The sequence below is a fragment of the Oncorhynchus mykiss genome, chromosome Y (genome assembly GCF_013265735.2).
Source record: "Oncorhynchus mykiss isolate Arlee chromosome Y, USDA_OmykA_1.1, whole genome shotgun sequence".
Classification (NCBI taxonomy): Eukaryota; Metazoa; Chordata; class Actinopteri; order Salmoniformes; family Salmonidae; genus Oncorhynchus; species Oncorhynchus mykiss.
Window position 1 is genome coordinate 37,503,794 of NC_048593.1, and position 14,882 is coordinate 37,518,675.

At 42.1% G+C, this 14,882-nt stretch overlaps 1 protein-coding gene across 1 annotated transcript in view; it reads left to right on the plus strand.

The window, feature by feature from the left end:
- Positions 1-719: 719 nt before the first annotated feature.
- The window catches only part of ssh2b (slingshot protein phosphatase 2b), a 43,601-nt gene continuing 29,438 nt past the window's right edge, over positions 720-14,882 (plus strand). The window contains exons 1-2 of the mRNA XM_036967361.1: positions 720-981; positions 9,850-9,893. Coding sequence (XP_036823256.1) covers positions 919-981; positions 9,850-9,893 — 107 coding nt within the window. The 5' untranslated portion in view covers positions 720-918. The remainder of the gene's footprint in view (positions 982-9,849; positions 9,894-14,882) is intronic.

Genomic DNA, 14,882 nt, shown 5'->3' on the forward strand with positions numbered 1-14,882 from the left:
GTCAAAGTATCATAAACCCCCCCCCCCCCCCCACCCCCCACACTTGCACTTTACTTTTTTCCACCCTTACTAGCTCTGACATTGCTGATAGCTACTTTATTGAGGAAACATGTATATACTCTGACTGTGATCTTACCTAGCCCTGTAAGTCGCTCTGGATAAGAGCATCTTCTAAAGGACTAAAATGACAATGTAAATTCAGCAGATTGACAAGAAAGACAGCCATGTTTATTATTATTCTAAATGAAGAGTGTGGGAAATCACTTCATAGCCTACACTAAGAAGTATACTACAAAGAAGGCTCAATGAGTTAGCCAGCTAACTAAGAAAATATGTGTTTTTGGTTGTTAATCAATTAGACTATGCCCATTTCAAGCTTATCTTTCATCCAACCTGACAGAGCTTGAGAGGATCTACAGAGAAGAATGGGAGAAACTCCCCAAATACAAGTGTGCCAAGCTTGTAGTGTCATACCCAAGAAGACTGTCTGAATACTTATTTACATGTCATATTTCATTCTTTTTTTGTTTAATACATTTGCTAAAATAAAAACTGTTTTTGTTTTGTCATTATGTAGTATTGTGTGTAGATTGATGAGGAATAAAAACAATTTAATATGTTTTAGAATAAAGCCTATAATGTAACAAAATGTGGAAAAAGTGAAGGGGTCTGATTACTTTCCGAATGCACCGTATCTCTGGTGTATTGTCTGCTGCTTTGTCTGTTTCCAGCACGGGTTAATCGGAATTAACAGCTGGCGGTTGCTGCGCATGCGCGGATCCGCCATACAGAGGAAATAGCCGGGGAGTAGGTAGCGGCCTGAGAACGAGTGAGCGAATAGAGCTGGTTTCTCTTCAAACAATTATGACCGTCTTTCCGTTGTCGCTTTCTCTCAGGTATCTGTTTCCCGGTCGCTGAATGGCGCTGGTTACCGTGCAGCGCTCTCCGACCCCCAGCACCAGTTCCAGCCCCTGTGTTTCGGTAAGCCACGGTCGTTTCGACCCCCCAACCATCGAATCTGTCGATCGAAGCTTTGGGTTGATTTCCGCTGTTTTTGCGGACTGTACATAACTGCCTTTGTACTTCTACGCATGCGTAAAATGTCTATTCATTTTGGAATAACAGTAGCAAATGTATCAGTTCAAATGTGATGCAACAGTGATAGATAGCTACAATGCAACACATTTACCAAGCACAGACAATGAAACGTGTGTAAATCGTATCACATCATAGTATGGTTTCAAGAGGAGAAATATAGGCAACATTTGTCCGGTAGGTTTCGTCAGCTGCTACTGACATCGCGACGTAACTTACACGCCGGTAAGACCAGGCTACTAGACACATCAGCGAGTGACCATAGTCTACTGTAAAATGGCAGGTTCGTTCACTAGAGTAACTGGCCTCCCCAAGTCATCAAAAAACACTTTATCAGACCAGGAACATGATTTGGTCACTTTCTTTGTTTCCTGGAATAAACCGTGACTCGTTTCTCGTTGAAGTAACTAACTAAAGCCACATTTCCTGCTCTTCAGTATGTAATAAAGCCTTGTGGTACTCGTGACGCGTATGCATGCGGGTAATTTACAAGTCTCTAGACTGTTGTCGTTGGCATGTAAACTAGTAGTTTATTGCCTTGACCGGTGTAGATGTATTATCTATGTAAAGCAGCTGAACCGGGTTCCGGTATTTACACACCGCCTGTGTGTCCTGTGCCTCATTACAGAAGCCTGTCAGGCAATCAGGAAGCAAGAGTTCATGCTGCACATTGCTAAATAGTGCTCTGGCTTCCTGCATGGTCCAAGGGTCACTTGCATAATAGTGAGTGCTAGTAGTTGTAGGCTGCCTGAAGAACCAGATAAGTATTCACTCAACATACAATGTGTCTGTCTTGGGTACAGTGTAGTATTTATTATCTGTCAATCTTGCCAGAATATTCCGACCCAACTGCTACGCTTGTTTTTACTGAACTGCACTGGGGTCGGAACGCAATCATGTAGACACCTTGGATCCGGCGCGAGATATGGGTCGAACAAACCTCTCAGGTGTGCCATTCCATAATGGCTGCTGTGGCTAATGCTAGCTAGCATGAGGATGAAAATTGCAGTTTTCTGGTAAAACCAGCAGCATTTTGACTCCAGTGCAGCTCAGTGTAAACAAGTGTAAAGTAGTATCTTCTAGCAGCTATCAATCACATTTATTTATAAAGCCCTTTTTACATCAGCCGATGTCACAAAATGCAATACAGAAGCCCAGCCTAAAACCCTAAACAGCAAGCAATGTAGATATAGAAGCACGGTATATGCCACTAATCCAACGATCAATCCCTCTCATTCTTTCTCTTCAGCTCTTGAATGCCACAAGTGGAGCAATAGTAGTGGTTCACTTCTCAGGAGTATGTCCCTCATTGGGTGCTCTCCCTTTAGAAAGTACTCTTACTCTACATTTCTCACAATGTAGATAATAAGAAACTGCAGCAACCCTACATTTAATTTTATATATATATATATATATATATATTTTTATAAACACATCAGCCAATTTTCTGCCTTTTTGCATACACAACAAGTTATGTGGATCTCCCCTACTCTGTGTTTTCATCTAAACCAGAAGTCTGTTGGGCCGTAGTGAAATGCTAGGACTTCATTGCGACGTTATCAGATCACGATATATTGTGAGTAACACCTTGATCTCATGAGGATGCTAGATTAGTCATAACACCAGTCAATGCCACAAACTCACCAGAGTTTGAGTGTTTGTGCTCTGGTGAGTCAGTCAGTGTCAGCCTATCAGGGAAGCAGATCTGTTTTATGGCGTAACAGTTTAGTTGCAGAAGATGCCTCAAACTAAGGTAAACCACTACCATGGTTGTTGTTGTCAGTCTGTCCTTGAACTGTCTGTTTCGACCAGTTGAGCCTGTTTGGAGTCAACGACGGTACTGATTTTGGAGGTCTGGGGGGACAGAAGGAAATACAACCTGTCATTTGCTTTTAGCTTCCCCAAAACAAGGAGTGTGAACTGAGGTTGTGTTGTTGAGGTATGTTGCAGAACGTTCCTCACCAGCATTGTAATCTTGGACATGACCCTGTCATTGAAGTCTCTCTCTACCTTCCCCCGGCTAAACAGGTTCTGTGAGTGAGGCCAGATGATGGCCTTGCCTTGCTTACGCTCCCCCTTCCCTCCACACAGGACCCCAGAAACAATAGCTGCTACTTTTACAAAAGCTAATGGGAATACAAATAAACGCACATCTATCTATCCTTTGTGTAGACCCAGGATGAGTAGCTGCTGCATCAGCGAATGGGGATCCTAATGAACAAACCCACAACGCATGCATGCGCTGTGTCCCATGGCTGGGTGGTGATGTGTGAGGTGTCTTGTGAGATGCCCATTGGGTCTTTTCGCTCTCTAGAACCCTTTGGTGAACCTGGCCAGCTCCAATGCAGTGTTGCTATGACAATGAGGGCCAGACACACACTGCTGCTGTAATACTCCATGGCGTCAAGGGACTCCCACACTCAGTAGATCACCCTTCCTTCTCTGCCTGAGTGGTCAAAGTGGAAAACGTTGAATGGCGGTGGGGATTCACCTCAGTTTTTCCCCCTACCGTCCTATCCTGCAGATGCCTCACAACACACTACTTTTTAATTAATTTACATACTTTTAAAACAATCCAAAACATATACAGACACGCACATATACACAACATCACACCTGCCCAGACCCACCTGTTCTTACCCCTATCGCCTGCACTACTCTCCGGCCAACATGTCCTCAAATCCCACACTCTTAATATTTACATAATGAAGCATAGGATTTTTCCGTTGTCTTAAAGATGGAGGATATTGATTGACAGTTAAGTATAATTTTTTTTTTTTTAAAGATAATTGAGGTGAAATATATCATCCAACCCCATCGGGTATCTCACTGCCCCGTCATATGACATGTCTTGAACTACATGCAAACATTTCCATACACCTTGAGGGTTTTGCATATATGTAAATGTCCCGGCTGGAGGAATCTGTGCTTCTCCTCTCCCTTCCTGTCCAGGCAAACACAAAAACATGGCCCCTTCCTGGTATCTGACCAACACACACACTCCATTTTCGGGTGACCACTGTAGTAACCCTGAACCACACTGTCTCGCCGCTCTTCATGAATTTCCATTTTGAGGCTCTGGTCATAATATCTTCGCTCAGCCATATACATTAATGGTTCTCTTTTCTTTTTTTTTTCCTGCAAAAATAGAACCATAAAATATATACTAGTGGACTATAATGTGTTATAGCTGTGTTAAGATGGAGATCAGTGTTTTTTCCTGAATGCATTTAGCAGAGGTGCATTGCAGCTGATAAATAATGGCCTCCACTGCAATTTTTTAAAATAAAAAATAAATGTATATATTTTTGGGAAATGATTTAAGATGGTAAAATGTTTTCAGTGTAAACTTAAGCGACTAAAACCAGATAAAGTATATGGAAAGATAATGGCGCTATATATTTGTTAAATAAGATCATCTTTGAGAAATAACAATCACCAAAATAAAAACTTGACAGTCAGGGAAAATCCAAACATGTTTGTGTGTGAATCTTTTTCTCTCGAACCGCGCCTTATAAACAGACTGAGGTCATTTTCCTGGAGAGGGTGAGCAAATTGAATACAGGCTGAACAGCTCGTCTCTCTGCTCTAATAGGGGTAGTTAAACTGCATAGCCTGTTGCACGCAGTCATTCTCTCTCTGTGTGTGACAGAGAGAGTTGGTCATTCTCTGGTGTGTGTGTGACGGAGAGAACTGGTCATTCTCTGGTGTGTGTGACAGAGAGAGTTGGTCATTCTCTGGTGTGTGTGACAGAGAGAGTTTGTCATTCTCTAGTGTGAGAGGGGGAGAGAGAGAGAGACGGTCATTCTCGTGTGTGTGCCAGGGTTAAATTGGTTACTCTCTAAATGTAATCCGTTATTTACTAGTTATCTTTCCAAAATTGTAATCAGTAAAGTAATTTCTGGATTTCCCAAACTCAAATTAATATTACCAATTCAACAACATATATTGCAGGATAAATCAATGTTAGATACATAGTTACTGGGTGTTGCATTTGACTTGATGGGTTGGATATCTAGTCTTCTAAACCCATTGCTTTCTCCTACAGATAAAGCCCAATCAAATTATTATCTCCACATTAAAAACCAAAGTATTTTTCATTAAATACCCCTTGCCCTTTATTTTCAAGCCTTGGAAATATAGATTAGCCAAATTATTTTACCTGAGCATAATCTAAAAACGAAGGACTTATTAGCCCACTCAATTGTTGGGATAAATCTTCTTTTTTTTAAAAATACTGTAGAACTATTTGGTGAATTGTGCATTGTGGCTGCATGAACGGGCAAGTGAATTTTGTTTTTCCTGAAGAGAGGTCGGGGTGGCCCCCCCAGATAGCATAAGACGTGTTCATAAGCTATGGCCAAATATTTAGAATGGCAGGAAATTAGCTTTAACAGTAGACTTTGGGCATGAAAAACGTCCCATCTCCTATTCCTTCCTCAATTTTCAAACTTTTCAAACAAAAATGGGGTATGCCTTTGGTGGTTAATCAACGTGTTATTCTAGTCATGCGCGCCATGACCGATGTACAGAATCTAGTGTGTTAGCTAAGCTAGCCACTTGTAGCTAGCCAGTAACTTCTCCAGTATGTGTTGACGTCATTTCACAGGATTTTGGGGGAGGGAGGGTTCTACTAAGCTATATGGGATTGTTTTGAGAGGTTCATACAAATGAAAGTTTTGCTATTTGATGAAACTAAAAATATATAAAATAATTGGATTTTAAACATTTTATTTAGCTGTACTTCTATTAGCCCATAAAAACGCATTGAATAACAGATTCACTACATGGAACAACTGATAGACACCCCCCAAAAATCAAACGGAAGTTTTTTCCGATGTGTCTGTCCTATATCCTGAGATAGAAGAAAGATCAGGAAACATTAGTAATTTTTAAAAAAATGAACCCTGTATTTTTGTCATTAAAAGGTTTCCATATAATTCCATACATTTTTTTTTTGACTGGTACCAGGGTGCTTTCAGACAAGTCTTGTGAGGCCTGTGGGTGTCCTAGAGAAAACAACTGACATATTTGTGTTCCTGAGAATCTCACCTTTACACAGATTAGTGTGTAGCCCAAACTGTTCACCCCCTAAAGAAAGAAGTTGGAAGATCGGCTGTACCGACTTCAGACTAGTCCCAAGACAGCGAACACCATCGTGAGAGTCTAATTTTTCCATACAGGGTTCCTAATAGTTTGTCTACCGAACCGTTCAAACAGTACAGAATACTAATTTTCGGGATGTCTCATGGTCTGACAACCACCGCTCTGTCACCTTTCACCGCAATGCAGTGGATTGAGATGCATCAAATGCAAAAACAAACCCCAGATACATCTAGCTTAAACTGACAGATTTTTATGGGAATTTTAAAAAATACGTCTGATTTAGATTTCTGTTGGGGCATGGACATCGACTCTAGGGGTTTAACTTTTTAAAGTGAGATTTTCACTGGAATGTTACATTAAAACTGCAACATTTTCTCTCCGCCTCATGGCAAAATGTGTAGAGTAGCAGGAAATTAGCACTTATCCTTCCACTTATACTGTGGTTTCAAAATCCTCATCAAAATCCCCCAGAAAATGGGCATGATAAGTCAAGTCAAACTGTAGAATTGCAGGAAATGCATTTTTAAATGTAAAATAAAAATTTAGGGGGAGGACCCCACTGGACCCTGTAAAAGTTCCCATAAAAACATCTAATTGATGGGATACACAAGCTACTCTGTGTCAGGGGAGAATCTCCAGGTGGTATCTGATTTTAAGTACCTTGGCATCATACTTGATTCCAACCTTTCTTTTAAAAAGCATGTGGAAAAAGGTAATTCAAATAACCAAATTCAACCTAGCTAATTTCCGATTTATATGAAATTGTTTGACTACAGAGGTAGCAAAACTGTACTCAAAATCTATGATACTCCCCCACTTAACATACTGCTTGACTAGTTGGGCCCAAGCTTGCTGTACAACATTAAAACCCATTCAGTCTGTCTACAAACAGGCTCTCAAAGTACTTGATAGGAAGCCCAATAGCAATCATCACTGTTACATCCTCAGAAAGCATGAGCTCCTGAGCTGGGAAAATCTTGTGCAATACACCGTCTTGTATTCAAGATCCTAAATGGCCTGGCTCCCCCTCCACTCAGTATTTCTGTTAAACAGAAAACCCAAACATATGGCAGCAGATCCACAAGGTCTGCCATGAGAGGTGACTGTAGGAAAAGCACCTTTAGTAAATCTGTTTTCTCTGCGAGAGCTTACCATGTCTGGAATACACTGCCATCAGACACACATAACTGCACCACATATCACACTTTCACAAAATGCTTGAAGACATGGCTAAAGGCCAATCAGATTTGTGAACATGGTCCCTAGCTGTGTGTTGCCGCTTTCCATGTTATCTGTTGTCTGTAGCTTGTGAGGTGTGGAAACACTTTGTTGCTCTTATGAATTTTGTCTTGCTGCTTTTTGTTCTATGTTGCTATGTCTGTATGCTACGTCTTGCTTGTCCTATGTTGCTCAGTATGTATGCTATGTCTTGCTTGTCCTATGTTGCTATTGTCTATATTGTAGTTGTTTTTAATAACCTGCCCAGGGGCTGCAGTTGAAAATTAGCCAGCTGGCTAAAACCGGCACTTTTACTGAAACGTGGATTAATGTGCACTGTCCCTGTAAAAATAAACTTAAACTTAAACATTCCTTGCCAAATGATGACAGTTTTATCACAAATTCTAAATGGACTGGTTGATTGAAATAGGAAAATGTGTTCCGAAAACGAGCTGCAGTTTTGGAATAATTGCGTCTTGTCTATTTTCCACTTTAGGAACTGCTAGAGCCATTCAGAATTGTTTAGCCGAGGCTATAACCCCCCCCCCCCCTTAACATAGACAGGTTCCACACTGAAAATATGCAAAAACATTTAATTTTGATAAAGGCCGGGCGTATTTTCAACAGAATCTTTTAAGCATATGCCCACAACTGCAGACCATGTGTATCCATGCCAGCCTAGGACTTTCACATCTGGCTTCTTAACCTGCAGGATTGTCTGAGAACAGGCACCCAGACAGCTAATGTAACTGTGGGTTTGCACAACCAAAGATTTCTGTACAAACTGTCCGAATCCGTCTCAGAGAAGCTCATCTGAATGCTCGTCGTCCTCACCAGGGTCTTGACCTGACTGCAGTTCGGCGTCGTAACCAACTTCAGTATGTAAGTGCTTACTGACACGCTGGAGAAGAGTGTTCTTCAAGGATTAATCTGGGTTTCAACTGTTCCGGGCAGATGGCAGACAGTGTGTATGGTGTCCTGTGGTCGAGCAGTTTCTTGATGTCAGCGTTGTGAACAGAGTGCCCCATGGTGGCGGTGGGGTTATGGTATGGGCATGCATAAGCTACGGACAACAAACACAATTGCATTTTATTTATGGCAATTTGAATGCACAGAGACACTGTGACGAGATCCTAAGACCCATTGTCGTGCCATTCATCTGCTGCCATCACCTCATGTTTCAGCATAATGTACAGCCCCATCGCGCAAGGATCTGTGCACAATTCCTGGATGCTGAAAATGTCCCAGTTCTTCCATGGCCTGCATATTCACCAGACATGTCCCCGTTGAGCATGTTTGGGATGCTCTGGATCGAAGTGTACAACGTTCCTGTTTCTGCCAATATCCAGCAACTTCGCACAGCAATTGAAGAGTGGGACAACATTCCAGAGGCCACAATCACAGCATAAGGTGCACCTTTAATGTTCATGCTGTTTAATCATCTTCTTCATATGCCACACCTGGATTACCTTGGAAAATGAGAAATTCTCACTAACAGGCATGTAAACACATTTGTGCCCAAAAAAATTGAGAAACCAAATGAAAAAATACAAGTTAAATGGGTTTCCATCGCATTTTCAACTCTACTGATGGTTTTGTCACATACTGTTGCGTTATAAAGCAAATGCGCCCACTCTGGTCTAGGCTGGTGCGCTCAACAGGTCGCATTTACAGTGCGGGTACGGCTACCTACAATGAGATTATGGATAAGAGCCATTTTTTATTTGTCAAATGGCAGCCACATCGATTATCATGTCACCAGAATACGACCCTCAATATTTATTGGAAAGGAGCATCAAGCTCATCACCGTGCACTTTCATCACCCTGTTCAGTTCATCATTTATTTCAATTGTAGTTTAATAAACTGCATGCTTTCCTGAGTTGTAGTGGGAGGACCACACAACATATCGCGTGACTCCAAGTTTACTTCGAAATGATGAATATTATATCAATATTTGTGCATGAAGGCGTTTCCACAGCAATTTCTCACATAATGAATTGTATCGACAAAAATAAATCCCTCGACGTCAACAAATAAATTGTCTGTTAGCATTTATAAAATTGTACTGGCATATGTTCTTTCCATCAGCCCGTCATGGTGTTTTTCACACATCAGATAATTCATCCACATGAAATGGTTGGATGGAACTCTGGTTATTGAATCAGAAAGGTGTCAGAAAAATGGTGCAAATGTTCTTTCTCAATTGAACTTTAACCCTAGAAATAATCATGTGGTTCTTCAAAAGTATCTGTAAATCTGATTACAATATTTTTGCTGGTAAGGTAGTGGAGTACAGTTAAAACACGTTTTTAAAATCAGTTAAATGGGATCCATTACTCCCCAACCGGTCAATGTGAGAGTTGGTTAGTCTCTGGACTAGCTGACCACACGGATGTTGTGTTAACCATCTGTGTGTTTCTCCCCTCAGGAGTCTGGCAGTGGGGAGGATGACCGGCGCTCTCAGCCTAGGAGGTAAGACAGACGCACACACCCCCTGACATCATCACTCTTGTTTGTGACACTACAAATGTCACTCTGTGCCATTGTGACATCAGAGTGAGACCATGTGCAATTGTGTGACAGTAAGCAGGTTTCCATTGACCCAGGTTTATTCGACAAAAGCAACGTTGCAAATAAAAATCATTGAGACGTGTAATGGAATCGGAATATATATATATATATATATATATATATTATCCGTTTGACGGGTGGATTTTTCTTCGGTCTAACTTTTATTGTGGCAAATTTATTTTATTTCACCTTTTATTTAACCAGGTAGGCAAGTTGAGAACAAGTTCTCATTTACAATTGCGACCTGGCCAAGATAAAGTAAAGCAGTTCGACACATACAACAACACAGAGTTACACATGGAGTAAACAAACATACAGTCAATAATACAGTAGAAAAATAAGTCTATATACAATGTGAGCAAATGAGGTGAGATAAGGGAGGTAAAGGCAAAAAAGGCCGTGGTGAAATAAATACAATATAGCAAGTAAAACACTGGAATGGTACATTTGCAGTGGAAGAATGTGCAAAGTAGAGAGAGAAATAATGGGGTGCAAAGGAGCAAAATAAATACAGTAGGGGTAGTTGTTTGGGCTAAATTATAGATGGGCTATGTACAGGTGCAGTAATCTGTGAGCTGCTCTGACAGCTGGTGCTTAAAGCTAGTGAGGTAGATAAGTGTTTCCAGTTTCAGAGATTTTTGTAGTTCATTCCAGTCATTGGCAGCAGAGAACTGGAAACAGAGGCGGCCAAAGGAAGAATTGGTTTTGGGGGTGACCAGAGATATACCTGCTGGAGCGCGTGCTACAGGTGGGTGCTGCTATGGTGACCAGCGAGCTGAGATAAGGGGGACTTTACCTAGCAGGGTCTTGTAGATGACCTGGAGCCAGTGGGTTTGGCGACGAGTATGAAGCGAGGGGCAGCCAACGAGAGTGTACAGGTTGCAGTGGTGGGTAGTATATGGGGCTTTGGTGACACAACGTATGGTACTGTGATAGACTGCATCCAATTTATCAAGTAGGGTATTGGACAGTTTGGTCAGTTTCACGAGGGTATGTTTGGCAGCATGAGTGAAGGATGCTTTGTTGCGAAATAGGAAGCCAATTCTAGATTTAACTTTGGATTGGAGATGTTTGATGTGAGTCTGGAAGGAGAGTTTACAGTCTAACCAGACACCTAGTTATTTGTAGTTGTCCACATATTCTAAGTCAGAACTGTCCAGAGTAGTGATGCCGGAGGGGCGGGCAGGTGCAGGCAGCGATCGGTTGAAGAGCATGCATTTAGTTTTACTTGTATTTAAGAGCAGTTGGAGGCCACGGTATGGCATTGAAGCTCATCTGGAGGGTTGTTAACAGTGTCCAAAGAAGGTCCAGAAGTATACAGAATGATATCGTCAGTGTAGAGGTGGATCAGAGACTCACCAGCAGCAAGAGTGACATCATTGATGTATACAGAGAAGAGTCGGCCCAAGAATTGAACCCTGTGGCACCCCCATAGAGACTGCCAGAGGCCCGGACAACAGGCCCTCCGATTTGACACACTGAACTCTATCAGAGAAGTAGTTGGTGAACCAGGCGAGGCAATCATTTGATAAACCAAGGCTATCGCGTCTGCCGATGAGGATGTGGTGATTGACAGAGTCGAAAGCCTTTGCCAGGTCAATGAATACGGCTGCACAGTATTGTTTCTTATCGATGGTGGTTAAGATATCGTTTAAGACCTTGAGCGTGGCTGAGGTGCACCCATGACCAGCTCTGAAACCAGATTGCATAGCGGAGAAGGTGCGGTGGGATTCGAAATGGTGGGTAATCTGTTTGTTGACTTCGAAGACCTTAGAAAAGCAAGGTAGGATAGATATAGGTCTGTAGCAGTTTGAAGAGGTGGATGACCGCAGCTGCTTTCCAATCTTTGGGAATCTCAGACGACACGAGAGGTTGAACAGGCTAGTAATAGGGGTTGCAACAATTTCGGCAGATAATTTTAAAAAGAAAGGATCCAGATTGTCTAGCCCGGCTGATTTGTAGGGGTCCAGATTTTGCAGCTCTTTCAGAACATCAGCCGACTGGATTTGGGAGAAGAAGAAATGGGGAAGGCTTGGGCGAGTTGCTGTGGGGGGTGCATTGCTGTTAACCGGGTTAGGGGTAGTGGGTGGAAAGCATGGCCAGCCGTAGAAAAATTAAATTGAAATTCTCAATTATAGTGGATTTATTGGTGGAGTTGCCTATCCTCAGTGCAGTGGGCAGCTGGGAGATGTTCTTATTCTCCATGGACTTTACAGTGTCCCAGAACTTTTTTGAGTTTGTGTTGCAGGAAGCAAATTTCTGCTTGAAAAAGCTAGCCTTGGCTTTTCTAACTGCCTGTGTATATTGGTTTCTAGCTTCCCTGAAAAGTTACATATCACGGGGGCTGTTCGATGCTAATGCAGAACCCCATAGGATGTTTTTGTGTTGGTTAAGGGCAGTCAGGTCTGGAGAGAACCAAGGGCTATATCTGTTCCTGGTTCTAAATTTCCACATTTCTTCATCAAATGGCAATGGAAACTGTGTTTTTTTGAATAAATTATGATTGACAAATAATTTTGAAGGTACATGATGTCACTGCATAACTATAAAATTCACTCCACAATAGATACCGCATTTAAAACAACTTGGACCTCGGAAAAATAGGTCAAATCATGACATCAGTGATCCTCAGGTCAGAAAGTCAGAGTTCTAGAAAGAGGCCAGAGTTTTCGAGTCGATGGCTGTACAAATCTCAACAAACGAAAAAATCTAGTTGGAGCTTGTTCCCCCCCCCCCCCCCCCCCCCGAGTTCCCAGTTTTGAATGCACTGAAGTCTGCTATTTCGGAGTTCCGAGCTTCCAGTGGTTTTGAATGCGGCATAATTGTAAATGCCTAGGTCTTGCGAAATATATATATATTTTTCAACTATAAGCATTTTTCTTTGCAGGACAAGTGTTGTCCTGACTTTCAAGAATGCCTGAATTACTTCGCCTTGCTTTTCTGGTTGGCTGGCAAGTTTCACCTTGCAATTATTTCAGATCTACAGGAGTGCAAGTCTCACCATGGCACGGGCCCTGGGCGATACACTGGCACATGAGGATTATTAGAATATGGCAAATATTAGTCAATTATTACATTCTATCCATGCTGGCTTTCGCGCACTACCTGAGACATGAAACAGATAGGTGGGAGGGAAATGTATTAATGCCCAATTTGCCTAAAGGGGTAATGAAAACACTTCAACATTTTTATTCAACACTAGGTTTTCGCGCAAACTTATTTTTTAGGTGTGTCATTATGTCCAGCTGTTTTCATCGACACAAGATGGTTCAATGGAAACGCACCCTAGCAGGCAATTGTCACATGTATTTTCTATGCAAACTTTCTAAATCGAGAAATCACTGGACAAGTTAATGGAAACAGCTGGTGACCTCAAGCAGCACCTGTGTGAGCGTTCTGTCCTGTGTGATTGTGACATCATAAAGAACTCCTCTGTGATTGACTCCATAAAGAACTCCTGTGCTATTGTAACACCACAATGCGATTCTCCCTTTGTTGCTTAGACCAGTGAGTGTCTGAGCTGTGGAGTCGTTGTAGATCAGGTTTGTCATGTCTCTGTCCACAACAGACTCCAGCTGAACAGCTCTCACGGTAACATTGCCTTCTGCTCGTGTGTTTGTCTGTGTTTACTAAACAAAGTCTGTACTCGGGCTTCATCTCTTCCCAATGCTTTATTTGTCCCATTTTTGTCAGAAAGGCTCAGTCAATGTTGGCACTGCAGTTCTCTGACTGTCAACTAGAGAGCAGTGTAGCTTGTCAGAGCCTGTCAGGATGTGGGCCAAAATAATTAGAACAGAACATGGATCACAGGCCAGTTTGGTGTTTCTGTTATCGCATTGAGAGAGCTGTCAGTGTTTGTGCAGCTGGGAGTGAAATCAATATTCACAAGGAGCAGCAACGTGTGTGTGTGTGTGTGTGCGCACACTTTTGAGTTGTGTGTGCCTTCTCATTAAAAGAGGATACAAATCACTTTTGAAAAATATATATTTTTATGTGATCTATTCAACAAATACACATGGAAGCAGCTCACACAACACGCTGATGAAGGCTGTAAAGCCGAAACGTCTGTGTACGCTATCCCTGATGCAGTGGAAATAATTAAAAACATTGAGTAATGAAGTAAGCATTATGCAACATCCTTTTTGAGTGTGGACCCATCACATTCCCCCTTTTTGTTTGAGCAGCTCACACTATGGAAAGTATTTTATCAACACACGCACTGCTGTTTTCAGCCGCTCCAGATTTAACCTTTTCAGGCGAACTCTTCGAGTGGATACTATTTCCAGATGCTGCCTGGGGTTGTTTGTGCGTCTTGGTGAGCTGCTAAGTGCAAATGGTGTAGCGTTTTTAAGGGGATGAACAGGGGTCGTCCTAATACCCTTTAAACTGTCAGATGGACCTGTGTGTGTCAATATACTGTACCTGGATTAGATAGGACTAGATGTGTGTGTTTCTGAGGGTAATCTACTACACTGTGAGAAACGCATCCTTTGGGGTCATGATCAGGAGTGTGTGCGTGCATGAATACCCCCCCCCCCCCCCTCCCCTGCATGCATCAGATTGATGTCTTGTGTCTCTCGACGTGTACCTCCTTGACCACCAGCAGTACAGTAGTTGCACTATTGTTCCAAACCATACTGCCGAAGGTCAACGGGTGTTTTCTCTCCATTGTTCTATGGAAGGAGCACAGAAGTCCCCAAAACAACATCCAAGGTCGTTTTAAAACCAAATTGAAGCCACGTTGTTTTAGTTTGGGAGTCAGCAACAGAGGTAAACGGTTGTCCCGCCCCAACATCTATAATGGAAAGAGATACACTGCTCTGTGTATTGACTGAGTCAGTAGTGGTTGGACATTGTCAACAGGAGGACGTCACTTTTATATCGTTCACT